Here is an 18,244-nt window from a genome sequence, read left to right on the forward strand (position 1 = left end):
CCCATGGTGATCAGCCAATTCTAAGAGTACAAGGGAGGAAGACCCATGGTGATCAGCTAATTCTAAGGGTACAGGGGAGCAAGACTCATGGTGATCAGCTAATTCTAAGGGTACAGGGGAGCAAGAGGGTAAAGGGAAGGAAGACCCATGGTGATCAGCTAATTCTAAGGGTACTAGGGGCAGAATCCAGGGTGATCAACAGCGAGGCTGTACTAGATAGAGAAAAAATTATTTACATGTATTTTTATTCAAAGGGTTTTTTGAGAACAATGGCCTGCTCTTATTCTTCCAGACCTGGCACCATGTTTGTCCATGGGCTGTGTGTGGTACTGAAGCCTCATTCACTTATAAAAAGGCTGATTATGTAATACCAGAAACAACCTATGGACCAAAGTGGTGCTGTTTCAGGGAGAATAAAAAGTAGACCTGTTTTTTTTTTTTTTACCTCTGCTTTCTCTCAGCATTGAAATAAGGTAAAATAGACATTTGGGGTTTACGTCTATTTTTTGCAGATTGTATAGATGTCTGAATGGTTCATGTGTGCCCCTATTTATATCTCTATGTGACTGTAATGTAATAAGAGCCCTCGGTTACAGTGATTTATGAAAGCTGCGCATTGCTGTCTATCAATATTTACTTTAGCGCTGCCCTGGCTTTGAATCCTGCCGGCTCCTGGACCAGACTAATCGCGGACTGATGTGCGCTCAGTAGGTGGCACTGATATCTTAAGATAGCCGACTATTCTTAGTCATTTGTAAGAAAAATTACTGCTAAATCCACAAAGGGATAGAATACCAGGAGACTTCCTATAGTTAGCCCCATTCTGGGCATTGATAGATCCACATTAACTCACCAGCCTGGCTCTATTTAAAGCTCCATATGATCGGAGCGGCTTAGGAAGGTCCTGGAAAGCTCAGGTTCTTGCTAGTGATGGCTTTCTCCAGCCTGGGATACATTTCATCGTGCATTCAGCTGTCTTCTGCATTCAGCTCTAGCTGAGGACACAGGCGGCTTGGATACAAGTCCAGGACGTTGCTTATATAGGGTTGTCCTCTGCTCACGCCATTAGAAAATGGCAAAAATGAACAAGATAAATCAGGTTTGCAAACAGGATGTCTAGATGGTAACCACCAGATTAGTAGCATTGTTCTTCCTGCACAGAATCATCCATGGTCCCTCTCGGGGAGATACACTCAGGTCACAGTGAATAGAGGCCTGTCTCATCCCATAGAGAATGAAGGAACATGGTTTTAAATAGGAGCGTGGAAGTACAGGAAATGGTGAGAGTGTTAAAGGATCATTTGCTGGCTGAACAAACAGGCTCTAGTTAGGGCTTAGCACGGATGAGCACAAGAACCTTTCCTCCAACATCTGCTATTACATAAATTGTAAGGGGACTAGGGCAGAAGTCAATGCTTGACGTCCTTTTTATCACATATCTGTCTCCCATCTCTCTCTATCTGCTTTTAGTGCCTCTATAGATACTTGTGTAACCCATGTGAAGCTCCATTGTGGTCAGTAGCCTAAACAAGGACACTTACTAATGTTCCTATTATATAACTTCTAGAAATGGAGAATGGAGGTTGCACATTGGCCTGGTATCCAGCTTAAGGCTATGTTCACACTGCGTATGATTCCGTCCGTAGTGCGAACCGCGAATATACGCACGTAGTTTTGAGGTTGATGCGTTCGCTTGAAAGTATACGATGTACGCCCGCACAGTGCACACTATGTATGAGCTTACGGCCGGATCGTATACGGCGCCGTGAAAAATGAACAAGACCATTGTTTGAGGACGAAAATGTTGAAACTCACGGCCGTGGATTTCCATGCGGTCCCGTACAAAGTACTTATTTCAGCCAAATTGAACTTGATTTTTCGATCCAAAAGGTTCTGTGTGGTTTACGGGGCTGGGCGAAGATTTCCAAGTAAATGACCTGCTTCAGATCGCTTCGAATCAAGCTAGGGAAGCATAACTATACTACGGGCGTATGTTCGCGGTTCGTACGCATCCGGACGCATGTCTATTTTTCCCACGCCCGTAGTTTCAGCTCCACATGTACGGCGGCGTACGATCTATGGACGGAATCATACGCAGTGTGAACATAGCCTTAAAAGACATGAGTATTGAGGACTGTGGTCCGCTAATCAGTATCACCGGGAGTGTTACATCAATGATGATTGGCCGAGAACAGTTGAGAGATCGGACTCTACTCATAGTAAACTTATCAAATGTCTCCTGTATCATAATAAATGGCAATTTAACTTGACCATTAAGAATAACACCAGACACAGACTATAAAATCAATGGTCTTGTCTTAGTCAGCTGACAGTGATCTTTCCCAATTTGCCCATATGCATGAAAACTTAGTTTCACTGAGTGATCATGTGTTCTGAATTCGGGAAGTGGAGAGGCTAGACTCCTCTGCCAGCAGTAAAGGATTAGGCACTTCATATTCAACATGTCCGATTCTTTCTCCCCATACACATTATCCATTGGCTGTCAAATCAAAATCGGCAAGTCAACATGCCCAATTCTCCCACAGATACACAAAAGACCATTGACTGTCACATCGAAATCAGAGGTTCAACATACCAAATTTCCTCCATCCCACACACATTAGACTGTCGAAGACAGCTTACATTTTTATATAGGAGCCTTGAGCCATTGGAATTGCTGACAACTAGTTGACTGTATATTATTTATTATCCAAACTGCGGCCCTCCAGCTGTTGAGAAACCACAACTTCCATCATGCCTGGACAGCTAAAGCTTTGGATTTGGCTGTCCAGGCATGATGGGAAATGTAGTTTTACAACAGCTGGAGGGCCGCAGTTTAGAGACCCATGATGTAATCAATAGTAGTCAGCAGTATTGGACTTAGCTCCTTGGTCTCACTAAAAGAAACCCTCCATTTATACAGATAATGGTCCCATCCACTTGTATTGCCATGGTAATCCTTGTTATCATTGTATGCATTGTCTGTTATATATTATTATATGCGCACAGGACATATCTCCTGACTCCAGAGTCGCTTACAAATAGGGTTGTCTTCTGCCAGACCTTTAGCACACCTGGCGTCCTTTGGTACTCTAGTGAGCCAATCTGGCCCGGCTGGTGAGGTAAGGAGAGTACCTGCTATAAGTCTACACCAGGCATAGAAGCATGGACTTTTATTTCTCCTACTTGGTCTTCCATACCAATGGAGGTCATAAGCTTTCTAGCAAGTCATGTGCATATTGATGTTCATTGTGCACCTCTACCCATTTGTAATTGGATTTTTGCATATTTTTAACTAGTAGGCTATATAAGAGTCATGCCATAAGACTTGGGCCATAGTTGCAGGGGACTGACTACGATGGACTCCTCTGCAGGACCTGAACCTTGGCCCACCATGCTTCTCTCCACAAGACCCTTATAATAGGAGCTGATTTTTTTGCACAAGCTCAACTCCCATTTGATGCAGAATATTTTGTTAGCATAGTTAGAAGTAGTATCATTGGCTTTAGAATTTTGCAAGATGTATAGACAGGCATCACCCTAGACTGGGAATGGATGGAGACACCTTACACTACGCTGCGTAGCATACTCAGTTTACCTTCACCATGCCAAAGTCATTTCAGTGAGGCACGTACCCGGCCACTGTGCTCTATTTAGGTCTCCAGCTAGCTTTCACCTTCCCCCATCCTCCAGAGCAGAGAGCGCACACACGTGCACACGTTGCACATTTGAAATTAACTCATGTTTCAGGATTTTAATCCCACCATCATCAGTTGCCTGGATGGACAGAATTGAAATATCTGCCTGTAGTATCACCTGTCGCTGCTTTTCCTGATGGTCACTAATCCATGTGCACAGGGTTAAGCCATGAGAACTGAGGCTGCAAATTTTTTCTGATCTGTCTGTATCTGGGGATTTAACCCAGTCAATCCCCGAAGCCCCTTAACAGCTCCTGAGGCGCCATTCATTCGGCTGCGTCTGAGCACATGTTTCGGCATAGGGTTTAGAACAGCAGGAGAGGCAGACACACTTACTATACACGGCTTTCATTGGCTGGAGTCTTATCTAACCCTAATAAGCAACAAGCTACCAATTCTTAGTAAATATCTTGGAGGGATACCGAGAAGGAAATCCACAATGGTTCAAGACAAGGTCAAGTCAATGAAAGTGTTGATATTGGATAAAGGGCTTATCTTGTTTCTGGAACTCTTCCGCATTAAGTTCAATCAGAATTGAAGCTGTTATTGCGTTTTGTGTGTACATTTACACTTCTATAATCTATTAGGGTATAACGGTGAATCAGGATTTAAATGATTGTATACAGCAATGAGTTATAACATTGTGCAGATCTCCAAAACAGCTGTGACCCATTGAGGCCTGGACTCCTTAGAAGCTGTCCTGCGATATCTGCGCCAAGATGTCAGCAACAGATTCTAAAAGTCCTAAAATGTGTGAGGTGCGGCCTCAATGGATCAGATTTTCCAGCATATCCCACAGATGATCGATCAGATTTAGATCTGGTGAATTTGGAGGCCGACCACCTTAAAGCGAAATGAGATTGAGTTAAAATAAGAACCTGATCAACACTGCCACGCACATTGCAACAGTGCTGACCGTTCATACTGCCACATACTTCCTGATATCCTCTTGTTTGTATATCTGCAAATGTGCTAGTTGGTGCAGTGAAGGCGGACCCAGCACCCCCAGAGCATGATATCTCCTCCCTTCAATGACGTGCCACCTTCAGAGTGAAGTCTGTCCCTGGCCTGGCACGTCATTGGGATGGGGGGATATTGGTGCTCTGGAGCTTCTGGGCCTACTGTCAGTGCACCAACTAGCACATTTGCAGATATACAAACCAGAGGAGATCTCAGGGATCAGGCGGCACTAAGAGTAATAGACGGCACCGTTACAGTGTGCACGGTGGTGTCAATCAGGTTTGTATTAAAGGCTTTGTCTTGTTCATTTCTCAAGAAATTTTTGCAGGAGCCAAGGTTTTCAGCAAAACATTTCCAAGCATTACACTTCTTCAGCCAACTTTTTATAGTGTCCGAGGCTCAGCCCGTTGTATAAAAAGAGCAAGCCACCTTCTTCCATTGCCCATTATTCCTGCTTCAAAGACAAAATGTTGTTGAGGTTGTCATTCTGAACAATAACTGTGGTCAGGTCGTTCAACTAGGAAACCACTTAGGAACTTCTCTGCAATGTCTCCACAGGGTGAATGAAGTGTAACCTAGTTGCTATTGAAATCAGTAGGCTGTCCATGTAATGCGAAATTGTTGGGAGATGCTCTTTGCTGTCATCTTCAAGATCTTTTACATTTCTGAGAGACCATCATTATAAAAGCACATCTAAAAAGTGTCTGTCGCTATGACCTGTATATGATCCATGTAGCTTTTTATTACTTTGTTTGGCTGTAAAGTGTAATCATTTTGCCATGTTCTACTTAGGGAAGAATGGGAATGGCTCCAGACTATGGCCAATGTGGATGAACCAATGGGCAATGAGCAGGACTCGGACTGCAGCCAGAGCCTATTGCTAAAAGAACTTCAGACGGCCGTGAAGGAACTGATGAGTCAAGTCAACATTCCCCTTCAAGAGGTAGCCTCCCCTTCAAAGCCGATTACTGTGTGTGCTAGAAGAAGAGGGCAATATAATCTTACCCTTCTTAGTGCCACCTCTGCAACGTGGTCACGCTTAATGTCAGCACTGAGAACGGCAAAACTTATTGACAGGTCACTACTGCTAAGAAATCCGCTTCACTGCTCTTTCTACTTGTCTTATAGGCTAAAGATTTCCGGTTATACAGTCAAGAAGTGCTAGAGTTCGGAGGTCAGGTCTCTCTGCTGTTGTTGCTTCCTCCCTCTGATGATGTTTGCACAGCCCCCGGCCAGAACAACCCTTACACCCCTTACTCAGGATTCCTCACACTGCCCCTGCAAATATTTGAGCTGGGTAACAGTCTTATCCTTGTTGCTAGTGCCTTTTATTGATTATTTATATATATGTTTGTGTTTATTTTTTTCAAGTAATTTTCACAAGTTAAAAATCAAAAATTTAGGGGAAATTTATCAACTGGTGTTAGGCATCAGAAAGTGAGAGTTTTTTTGTGCAAAGCCTATTTCATGCAAAAATACAGTAGTGATGTTAACACATCAGGTTAGGGTCTTCTAGATCAGCGCTCGCTTACTAAGTCTATTACGCAGCTCGATAGTCGTGTAGCAAGAGCTGTATGTGTATATGTATGTATGTATATGTATGTATGTATATATATATATATATATACCATTAGTGATGTCTGTGCAGCCCTTGCCTTAAGTGTAAAGGCCCTTTTACACCAAATGATTATAGGCAGTACTTGGCCGATTACCGGCCATTCGGGACAATAATTGTTTGGTGTAACAGCGCATGGTAAAAGACCATGATCAGCCAACATGCACAATGTCAGCTGATCGTAGTCTTTTAACATGTTGAAACAGCCTGATCATGACAGGGGCGGTCTGCTGCACATCGCTTCATGTAATAGGCATGGCGGAAGCAGACTAGTATTCTCCTAACTTCCGCCCACAGCTGCTGCTGGCACTTCAGAGCCGGTCTCTGAAATGACAGGCCGCTCAGCCAATCACTGGCTGAGATGGGACAGCGCCATGGCTAATGATTGGCTGAGCAGCAGGTCACTTTAAATACCGGTGTGGAAGCTTCAGCGCTGGTGGTGAGTGGGCAGTATCGAGAAGAACACTGGGGAGCGTGCACAGTTATGTATTACGTTTATTTATCAGCTGATGATTTTAAGGCAGGGCCAAAAGACCTGATCAGCCAATAATCGTTTTTCTCAGCTGATCACTGTCTTTATCACATGGAGTAATGATCTTATCGTTACGTGTAATAGGACCCTTAGTCTATGATAGCCCACCATTGGCTTGGAAGCCACTGGAAATAACATTGACTCCAGATATGATAGTACTTGGCTCCAAATGACTGGTAGTTGGTACAAGGTTAATAACCATCTAGGGTCAGGATGATATAACAAGCACTTGGCTCAGTAGTGAGCACTATATAATGGCTGCTTGGTCTTCAATTCACTGAAATGTTCTGATTTTAAGAAAGCTTAAAAAAGCTATACTAAAATGCCCATTCTAGTACCATCTAGAAAGCCTGCCATATTTGTCCCCATGTGAGCCACCATTAGCCCCATACAGTATGTCCCCATGTAAGCCACCATGCTTCCAGCTGTATTGTACTATTGTTAGCCACACATATCCTCAGGCTAACTACTACAACATGCTCAGGTGTCACACAGCCTGCACTTTACCTCCTGTTAATGCCCCACTGGATTAAAGGGCCAGGAGGTTAGAAGACCAGCAATACACTGTAATGCAACTATACATCCCCAAACTTGACCTCTCTTGATGTGTGCCAGTTGGAGTCTTAAGGGCATGGAGCACTACATAGCAGGGGAGCCCCTTTATTTAAGGCAGGGATGGGCAACCTTTGGGAATTGTAGTTTCGCAACAGCTGGAGGGATGAAGGTTCCCCATCCCTGATTTAAGGTATTAGAGGGGGTCTTCATACGCAGTAATGAGAACTATTTTATAACCTTTCACCACAATGCATGGTGTGTTACATGATGCCTGTCTAATCCCTGCATTGTGACTATTACAAGTGCTTTACCAATTTTAGTTTTTATGTACTTTTCTGTTTACTTCGCTATTTGCCAGTGTTTTATACCAGTAAACATCACATGAGCTCTTTGTATCAGGTACTTGTGTACATGCTGGGATAAGAGCTGGCGGCAGAATTAGCTGCTAATGCGCCAATCCCCGGTGTCTTCCCGGGAAATGTGGGATAACAACAAAAACATTCATAAAACCCACAATCCCCATCGGGGGGGCTCCACAACGCGGCTCACTTCATTAAAAAAACCAATGAACACAATCAGCCAAGTACAATTCTTTTCTTCCTTTTAATCACTTGTGTTTTTTAGAAAAAAATATCCTACGGTATGACAGCAACCTACAACGTTAATGTCATAGTAGAAAATACAGAACAAATCATCAGATTAGAGGAGAACGCCAATGTACAGCCTCCTCCCATGTATTCAGCTCCATAGCACAGTAGTATACACATGATATTAACAGAACAAGTCAGACCTTATATACCAGTCTTCAGGGATACTAGTAGCCGTATCCTAGACCCAACAGTCTAAGAACCTGATGCCAAACATTGACAATCAATCCACATCCGCCGCTGATTTTTGGATTTGATCATTGTTTCCATTACAATAGTTGCGCTTATAGAGCTATAACTTTTGCAGCTCCAGATAGCCGTACCTGTAACCAGTGTTGGCGATCATTTTCCGAGTATTGTTCGTTATTTTATAATATCCCTCACATAGCCCTCTGTGGGCACCAAATGTCACATACCCAATGGATTAGATGATCTCTCCAGGCTCCTAATAAAGTGATATACCGGTCTACTGCATAGCTGATCACTGGTAAATCGGTGGGATCCCCTCTGATGGCAGTCATACATCTGAAAGGCTTTGGACGGTGAAATACATCCCTTGGCTCTTTATCAGTCCTGTACACCAGTGATTTTCAACCTTCTCTCCCCTCTGCTTCTCTCCACCATACTTCTCCCCCCTTCTTCTCTCCTGTGCTTCTCTCCACCATACTTCTCCCCCCTGCTTCTCTCCTGTGCTTCTCTCCCCCTGCTTCTCTCCTGTGCTTCTCTCCCCCTGCTTCTCTCCTGTGCTTCTCTCCCCCATGCTTCTCTCCTGTGCTTCTCTCCACCAAACTTCTCTCCACCAAACTTCTCTCCCCCCTGCTTCTCTCCCCTGTTTCTCCCCCATCCCCAGGTTTCTCTCCCCCATTGTTTTCTCCTGTTTCACAGGGGCACCATAGTTTGGGGAACTTTCCCCGTGGCACACCCGACCACGGCACACTGGTTGAAAATCACTGCTGTACACCAAGAATGGAACAGCAACACTTATGCTCGTCTATGGCTCCATTCAAGCAACAGACATGGGGCAGCTGTTATAATGATCATTGGGGTCTTAAGGTGCCTATACACCTTCATTAACTGTGGTCCGACAGTTATCTTCCCTCTACTCCTTATACATGTGTTCCCTATGGCACCAGCTTATCTCTCTGAGAACAAAGGGGTTGCTTTCCACTGAACAGTCAGATGGGCAAAATGGGTGTAAATGGGGTAAGGGGGTGTGATTAGGAGCTTCATAACATGATTCACACCCCTCAGCTTCCTAATCACACACCCTTGTGTTCCATCCACATCTATGGCTGCTCTACTTTTACTCTACATTGTAATAAACTGGGTTGCACTTTTTCTTTTTGCAGTTCACTTTTTCACTTATGATCGGGAGTTCATCAGTCAGTATTGTCAGCTATCTGCCCTGCTGGAATTGGAGTCTCTCCTGTCTCAGCAGAGTCTCAGGGAAGCCTTCTCCGACACTGAACTTACCACAGCAAAGCAGCGACATCAGCAAGTTCAGGATTACATCCAGGTAATAAATAAAAAACAACTATACCTGCAGTAACAGACCATAACCAGTACATAATAAACATGTTATGCTTATCTCCCTGCGCTCCCCCAGGTGTCCTGTTATGGCATCTCTGGTGTCCCCCGCTGTCTGCAGCCACCGCCACTTCGTCTTGGTAGTAACAGCCCGCTTAGCCAATCACTGGCTGCTGCACTGTTCCGTCTCAGTCAGTGATTTGCTGAGCGGGCTGTCACTCCCAAGACGAGTTTGTCTCAGAGGTGGCGGTAACCTACAGTCAGCGGGGGCAGCATTATAGAAAAAAATCCTAATGCTGGATAAACCCTTAAAGTAAGGAGACAAAAAACACTAAATACATAGTAACATAGTCTGTAAGGGCAAAAATCTACATCCATCCATTCAGGTCAGCCTATTGTCCTGTGTTCTTTTCTAGGTGTGTATATTTATTATTATTTATTTTTTTTTGGTTTATTTTTTTGTATTATTATGCATTGTTTTTATTTTTTTATGTAGCAATACAGATATGATAGTTTTTTTTTCCTTTTAAGTAATTTTGCTCTATTTTAATAGCCTCATATAATGTAGCATGGTTATCTTACCCTTTATTCCTTCATCTGTCATTACGAGAAGACAGACTGTGGAGTAAGTAATACCACACTTCATTATGAAGCTACCTACTAATGGACATGAGGTCACTCAGTAGGAACAATGTCTACTTCAACTTGTGGTAGAAAACATTTCATCTCGTCTGGCAGGAACGTATGTAAAGTACAGGTATGAATTAAGCCAAGGGCAGCTCTAAATCAACAGGCCTATTGACAAGAACACATAAAGTGTAATTGTAGGGAAGGGCTGCCTGATAAATCTGAGATCTCGTTCCTACTTGGCTTCCAAACAGCATCCCGCCAGTTCCTCCCGTGACCAGTTATGAAGCTTTTCTGTAAACACTTTCATTATACGCTGTGTAATGGAGGATCAGACGGAGCTATTGGCATTCCTATAGATTCCATATTGTTCTGGAGTCTGGGTCAGGCAGTAATAGCCGTCCACCAACAGGCTGCCCACAGGTGCCATGGGTTCTAAGATTATCATTTTACAAGCCACATAGGACACTGGTGGTATTACTAACGTCTTCTGTGTTTTCGATAATGATTATTACTTAGTAGGAGCCAGCAGTGTTTTGCCCACGCTTCCAAATAGCACTTCTGTGGCCCTGCTGGAAAGGAATAGCAGGCAGTCCCCCTATGAGTAAGACAAGTTTGCTGGCATAGGCCGGGTATGCGGGAGGAGATTTAATACATGCTTTGATAACTGTATAAGTGTATGGCTGCACCAGCCAACAGGATAAAGACTGGGAGACCTTTTCACCACTAATACAGACTTGACCTTGCCAAGTCCCACAGAGGAAGTCAGGGAGATACGCTGTGTATGAAGGCGTGTGTACTGATTCTGCCTGGAGCAGACGTCTCCATGCCATTTATTTATCATGGCAGTCTGTTCTTTGGCTAATGGGGCTATTGGTTGGGAGGCAATTGAAGGAGTCGTCTGGTCTGACCAGGCCGTGCTCCTGCGGAGTTGAGTCTGCAATTTTTATTCTTATGCTTTTTTTTTTTTTCATTTGATATCTTGGGTTACAGAAAAGCTTTTTTCCTCCTTTTAGGTTTGGAAGCGGAAACATTTAGCATTTGTTTTGTTTTGCAGAATACTCTGAAAATATAGTGAGCAGGGCTACAATTAATGTCTGGGCGGGTGCCAAGTGTCAGCCTGGGGTCCTCCTCTGTAGCACAACCCTGCTGAAATCTTTATAGTATGATGATAGGAGGTAGAAGAACAATATTATGGGCATCCCTACACTTCCCATCATGCCCAAGGAATCATGGTAGTTGTAATTTTGTAACAGCTACAGAGCTAAAGGTTGGGGAACACTGCTACAGAGCCACAGGGACAATTCATAGAATCTCTAGCCATGTGTTTCAGTACCTTCTCTATTTCTTGCTCATTTTTTAATAGGGCAAAAATTTCAGTTATACGGGCCCGTTCACACTACGGAATCGGGGTGGAGATTCCGCTTGGAACCCCCGCCTGCGGACTCTGTGCCGAATCCCGCCTGCTATCTCTTTCAATGGGAGGCGTTGCGTGCCTCCCCTCTCCGCTCAAAGAATTGACATTCTGTAGTGAAAATGGGCCCTAAGAATCCAGGTAATGAGCTGTTGACGGGAAGTGTCCCACTGCAGGAACCTTCCAAGATCTGCAAGAACCTGGCATCAAGTGTTTGATTAATAACTTAGCATTTCACGTTATTATGATACCTCTCTTTTTTTTTTTTAACCATGCAGCAAATGGAAGAGATCTGGAGGGAGATGCGGTGGATGATGGATGCCCTACAACATGCTAGGTACAAACAACCATCATGTGCTGTACCCCTCACCTGGTTCCTCAACGGTTCTGGAGAAATATTTCTCAAGGAGAAAGCTCAGTCCACCTCATCTCACCTGGACTACTTTCCATCGCCAACCCCCTCTCCTGAAACCAACAGAAAGCTCAACACAGGTCAGTAAGAAAAGTGGCCATCACTGGTGAGTAGAATGCCACTTGGCCAATAGTTGGATGACCAGCCATATTTGAATTATTTAATAGATCAGCATTTACAAGTGATATGGTTAATCTTACCACTTAGGATAATTTTAGACCTGATGATTTCTGGGCCGCTGGCATCCGCAAATGAGCACAAGAATGGCAATATTGGTGCTCGTTTGCAGTGCCTTTACAAGGCATGAGGAATCGAGGGCCCGGGCTGCACGAATGATCACTGTATCGTTTGTGCAGCCCTGTAAACTGATAGCATGTATATAACTGTGCTGTCAGTTTCCAGATCACAAACAGTCTATACTTACCATCCTGCTTGTGATCCAGTATCTGGCTTCTCCAGTCCTTGGGCTGCTGACTGAATCTTTAGGCCCTGCCTCCTGCAGAAGCCAGATGGCAGATCACAAGTAACTTGGTAATTACAAACTGCCTGTGATCTGGAAATTATATACAATCTTTGCAGTCAATTTCCCTTTATTTTAAAGCCTGCTCTAAACAGATGATCAGCCGAGGATCAAGGATTTTCCTGGTCCTCAGCTGATCGTGGTCACTTTTACACAGGCCGATTATTGATCACAGTGTGAACAGAGTGTTTCTAACAACGCTCCTGGCTGATAATTGGCCCATGTAAAAGGCCTTTTAGTCTATGTATGGGAAAAGCTGGCCATTCACTGATAGCTGTCTGTCCAACAATCCTGCTCACACATTCACTTGCATGTGCCTCAGCATTCGTTTCCAGTAGAAATATTGAAAGGATCGGACATATTGGATCCATCTGTTAGATCGTCCTGCTGTCGGGGTAGGTTCAAGTAACCCCTTTAACACTCCTTTTATCTACTCAACTCAAAAATGTATCAACTATTCAAAAATTGTCAGGTGAGGCTGACAATATTGCAGTGTGTTTGTCCAGCTTACAACCGCAGGGTTTTATACACGTTTCATACACTGTAATGATCTGATGTTTTTGTAAGAAGGTTGTTATAACCTACTTACCTCCTTTTGATATTTGCACCTGTAGATCTGCTATCTGCTCCCTACTCCGATAATGAACTCTTGGATGTGAAGTTCACGAACCAGTCTTCCCCTCTTCTAGATTCCCATGGTGTATCCGATGAAGAGGGCTCCTCAGAAGTCTTCCTTGCCACCGATAGTGATTATGACTCTAGCAGAGCCCAAAGTCCGAAGGAGCTGGACCTGGTTTACTCCTCTGGACAGGAATGTGGCAGGAGGACCATTCGTAGCTTCAGAGATGGTACACCCGATGTACTGCAGACACATGAGCCCAAAGTATTGACTCAGGAAGATGATCGTCCACAGCAGCTTTATGACAGTGACTTTGTGCTTCCCAGCCGCCAGATTGAACTTTTGCGTATTACTGAAAAGCGGCAAGCTTACTGTGTCCGTACCAGCAGCCTGGACTTTCCTAAGCAACCTTACAAGGCCTCTCGAAAGTCCTGTCCAGGTTCTGTAGACAGCTCTCCAACGGAGTCCAAACCTACAAGTCACCGTACTATGCGGGGCCTGAGGACAAGCACTTCTTTTACCCCGGACAATGATCAGCCGTGTGAAAACTCACGGAGAATCTACCGCACTCACTCTGTTGAGTGGACACATGACTTCCAAGAGCCTTTGGAGCCGAAAATTTTATCAGGCCAAGGAAAAAAGAATAACTCAGTAACTTTACGGATATATCCACAATACGAGACGGGTCTGTCTAAAGAGATGAGTGTTAAGGTACTGTAGCAGAAGGTCTGTATGTATTCTGTCACCTCATTATGAAATCTTTAATCTTTAAAACTTGCTAAGAAAGTGTCACCATCTTTCTGTAGGTTGAAACTCGATTATGATCATCATAAGCATTACTTAGGCTGGTTTCATGGAATTCCCAGATAAACATCATGTTTATAGGTACTATAGTAAAAGGACATATCCCGCACAGTATACGCCCTATTGCTGCAGCTGTTTCATTGGTATTGCGCAGAGGAACACCACTATTCCATCTAGCATACCCAACTGCATATATACTGAATAGAAGCCAAAATCACAAACTTTTGGCCCCATCATGCATATAGGCATATATATCGGGACCTTGCATTAAGCAGATCTTGCTGTACACTGCATAACAGTTTGCAACTAGCCTGAGCCACAAGGGTATTTACGATGAGATAGATGCATTTAATTGAAACAGAAAAACGTAAAGTGAAACCAGCCACAGGAAACTCAAAAATGCAGTTTTGGATTTTCCTAAGTAACCTTTTTGTAGTGGAGCCTTACAAGTGGCCAAAGTTAAAGGAGAAGTCTGGGCAGACCTCTTTTTTTTCCCCAAGTGCCGGGGATGGGGAGGACCCCACTACGGCCGCTGACTGGCTGAGCGGAAGCTGACACATCATGATCTGGCACTTGTGAAAAAAAGAGGTCTGTTCGGACTTCCCCTTTAAAGAAGCACTCTCCCCCCTAATTTGTTTTATTGGCTCTCCAGCTGCAGGCTAACAAGTATACTCACCAGTAATATTGCTTTCCTGTTGTGCGGCTATTCTGATGCTCTGATGCCATTTACATACCTGGCACTGACCTCACTGCTCTTCTTGATTCTCCTGTGCTTTTGATGACCCTAAATCAGTGTCTTTAATGCATCTTTATGAATGCAAGATGCATATAGAACACTGACTTCCGGCCTTTGAAGATGCAGCACAAGTGGAGCGCCAGCATGATTTCAATGGTGTCAGAGACCGGAATAACGCTGCACCGTGGGAAAGTGATCATCACTGCTGGGTATAGTTATCAGCCTGCAGCCGGAAAGCCAATAAAACAGGTTGTGGGGAGTGCTTCTTAAGTGTCCCAAAATTTTTCACATTCCATAGAGACGTCAAAAGTTTTGATCAGTTTGGGTCTGGGCCTGCTAAGCGCAGTCTCTCCCGGCTCTTGACATGTCTCTATGACATGTCAAAAGTTTTATGAAACAACAGTAACACTTTAGGCCAAAATTAAAAGTATTTTTCACTATATTTTTCATTTTTCTCCTAAGCAAAGTGTGACATAAAACAAATCAAAAGTGAAGCCGCCTACAAAATGTGAGAAGTACTTGTCTAGACAAATTCTTAAATGGGTTCTCCAATGACTGACGCTCATGACCTAAGTGTCTGATCGGTCCCAGTCTGAGGGGGATCCCCACAACCATAGAAGCAGATGGGCCTATGGGCCTAAAAAGGGTAGCTGAGTACTGAAGTGGCAGTGTGTTCAACTGCCCCCACTACCCATACAGTCAGGGCTACACAAGACCCTCATACTAATGGTCTGTGGGGGTCTGAGAGGTAAAACCCTTTTATGTGTTGTCAATAGAGATGACGCTCTGCATTTGATAACTGGTGGTTTAAAAAGTTGGGTGCAGCCCTATGGAGTTCTGGAAAACATGGATACAGCCATAGACCATAGGCTAGATCTATGTTTTCTAGACAGCCTTAGGGCTGTATCCAACTTCTTCATTCACTGGTAATCAAATGCAGAGAGTTTGGGTTTGGAGAGTCTGCTCAAGGTTCGCTCATGTCTAGTTGTCATCGAAAATTCTGTGGCAAAAGAGCAGTCTGTATGTGAAAACCTAAAGCTTTGAGAGAAGAGCGAAGTCCAAGACTCAAATAGGGATTTGGTGGCCTGTTTGCTACAAGGTGGTAATTACTTTTCCCTACAGTTAATATGGGTGTTGAACTAATCCAAAAACTTCTGCGATTACTCCCGTTCCTGTCCTATTATAATTTTTTCGTAAAGGTCAGAAACCATTCACCGTGACACGTATGTAATAAAAGGGAACACCTGAAAGGGGAACAATACTTTTGCAAAGAGCTGTAAAGTATCGGAAACTTTTATGCCTCCAGAAATACGCTATTCAGCCATTTAAAATATTTTTTTTCTTTTTTTTTTTTTTCTGTGACCAGTTACATATAACGAGTAAAACAGCAGCTCGGGAAGTTGTCAAGCTGGTGGTCCTCCAGATGAACGAGATCTCCAGGAGCATGCTGGGAACGCCAGAAGGATACTGTTACGCTGAAGACCAACTGGACCATTTTGCACTGGTGTTTACTTCTGAAAACAATAAAGAACAATGGCTGGACGATGACTTTCTGCCTTTCTCGCTTCAGAGTTTGTGGAACAAAGGCCACTTCTCTGTCCGCATTCGAGAGACCTCTCCTTTGCATTTTCAGTACGGTCCAGCGACAACGGTATGAGAGTGTTCCTCAGGCTTTGACGGACGGTCAGCTCAACTTTAATGCTTCCTTCACTTAATAAAGTATTACTCCTTGTGCGCTCCAGTTGAGAGTAAAAGGTTTAAGATTCTTTTTTTTTCTCCTTTCTTGTCAACCAAAGACTTTATTTTCCTGACCATGAAAGAGAAATTTGACTGGCACATGAGAATGTATCTTTTACCACAACGTCTTCACTGGAAAGGAATTTGGAAAGAGTATTTTTAGACGAACATAGAACACACCACTCACACCAAAAGAAGCAATACATATTTCTCCTCCCCCTCCCCCCATCCAGCCTTTTCTCAAAAACATTTGGGTTTTATTGATGTATAAACCACAGAGACATAATGGGACTTTGGATGACGGTTCTCCCGTACGTATCCAGAGAATAGAACAAACAAATAATAACCACAAGATTTTTTTTTTCTAATGAAAAATATTGTTTATTGTGCTTGTTTTACTGTATCCTGAAAAATAATATTTTGTTGCACAATAATATAAAAAAATTTCTTTAAAAAAAAAAAGGTTCAAGAAATATATATAAGCAGCCGGCGCTGTCTGTCAACTTCTCCCATCCTTGTATGCTTTCGTTTTAAGGTACCTGCATCTCACCGATAGATTTCCCTTCATTGCCATAAAGTCTGTGCCACGGCAGATTTCTCCCTTTGTTGCAGTGCTGTGAATTGGCTTGCATACGTCCAACCGCATGATGTTCTCAAGTACGCCTCTGTTAGTCAATGGGTATATTGAATTCTTTTGTGCTTCACAATACAGATTGGTGGTGCTTCTGCGAGAATCTCAATGAACTCACCCCTCATGGCAGCACCAGTCCAAGCTCACAGATGAGCAGGTTGGCTTTTGGATTCTATTTGTTTAATGATGTTTGAAGACGTGTTCTATACTGATGCATATATCTTTGTTACTCTTTGTTCCTACCTCTGATGCCCATCCTCTGCCATCCTGATCTTCTCTCTTCTTCTCCTTCTTTCTTTTGTCTTCTAATGAGCCAGACGAGAAGAAACATATCATTGATTGTTTTTTTTCTGTAATAATAAAGACATCACGTGGTGATGAAAAAAACAAACTTTAAAGCACTGGTGCTATGAGTGTACAAACATTAAATTGGTTTTCCATTACACTTGTCACTATTATAAGCAATTGTGTACTGTGTATGTGAGCGGTTCAGAATAATCATGGTGTAGGTGTAACAAAACCCCACACTTTTATTTCTACTTTTTCATCTTTATGGCAGTCACTAGCAGACCTTTTTTTTAACCTGATGCCCCTTTTTACAAGGCTGCAGAATAAAACAAGAGTAGGTATTCTGGGTGTAGTGGATGCCCATTGTCTGACAGCCAGGCTCATGTTTAACATCAGTATCGCAGGACTAAAACAATCACAGAAATTACTACTGTGAGATCCCCAGCTCTCTGACATCCAGCACGTAACCAGACAGCAATAAACATTATGGCACTTTCTGACCTGCCATTCTAGCAGAGCCAGGACACTTTAAGGGCACCAATGACCCTACTAAAGATCCTCATTCCTGTGCTTAACCATCGTGCCTGTCCCTAGAAAATGTTACAATTGCCATTAGAATTAATAATGTACAGAAAAAGGCTAAGCCGCAGCCAGACTCCTCTAGAGGAGGCCGCTTATTTACCTAAGAGCAATAGAATTAGGCACCTGAAATTCAATGTTCCTGATCCTTCTCTTCCTGATATCAGTGAGAGTCTAGAAGCCTCCATAAATCAGTTGTTAGGACCTGCCGAAATCACCATTGTTATATACAGTATGTACCCCAATATGGTGCCAATAAATGTACCACTAATCCCACAAAAAAAAGTGGCAGCATCGATGGAAAATTAAAAATGTATTTTTTACATACTGTACAATGGTGTTT

At 43.4% G+C, this 18,244-nt stretch overlaps 1 protein-coding gene across 11 annotated transcripts in view; it reads left to right on the forward strand.

The window, feature by feature from the left end:
• LOC138801300 (ankyrin repeat and fibronectin type-III domain-containing protein 1-like) overlaps nucleotides 1-17,396 on the forward strand; it is a 195,318-nt gene extending 177,922 nt beyond the window's left edge. For 6 of the 11 annotated variants that reach the window (XM_069983964.1, XM_069983960.1, XM_069983963.1 and 3 more), the window contains 6 exons: nucleotides 5,451-5,601; nucleotides 5,787-5,955; nucleotides 9,357-9,523; nucleotides 11,854-12,067; nucleotides 13,122-13,837; nucleotides 16,033-17,394. In XM_069983964.1, coding sequence (XP_069840065.1) covers nucleotides 5,451-5,601; nucleotides 5,787-5,955; nucleotides 9,357-9,523; nucleotides 11,854-12,067; nucleotides 13,122-13,837; nucleotides 16,033-16,323 — 1,708 coding nt within the window. In that variant the 3' untranslated portion in view covers nucleotides 16,324-17,394. Of the gene's footprint in view, nucleotides 1-5,450; nucleotides 5,602-5,786; nucleotides 5,956-9,356; nucleotides 9,524-11,853; nucleotides 12,068-13,121; nucleotides 13,853-16,032 lie in introns of all 11 variants that reach the window. The other 5 variants (XM_069983955.1, XM_069983958.1, XM_069983957.1 and 2 more) reach the window with 3 other exon arrangements.
• The last annotated feature ends 848 nt before the right edge of the window (nucleotides 17,397-18,244 follow it).

This window comes from Dendropsophus ebraccatus, chromosome 9, assembly GCF_027789765.1.
Source record: "Dendropsophus ebraccatus isolate aDenEbr1 chromosome 9, aDenEbr1.pat, whole genome shotgun sequence".
Taxonomy (NCBI): Eukaryota; Metazoa; Chordata; class Amphibia; order Anura; family Hylidae; genus Dendropsophus; species Dendropsophus ebraccatus.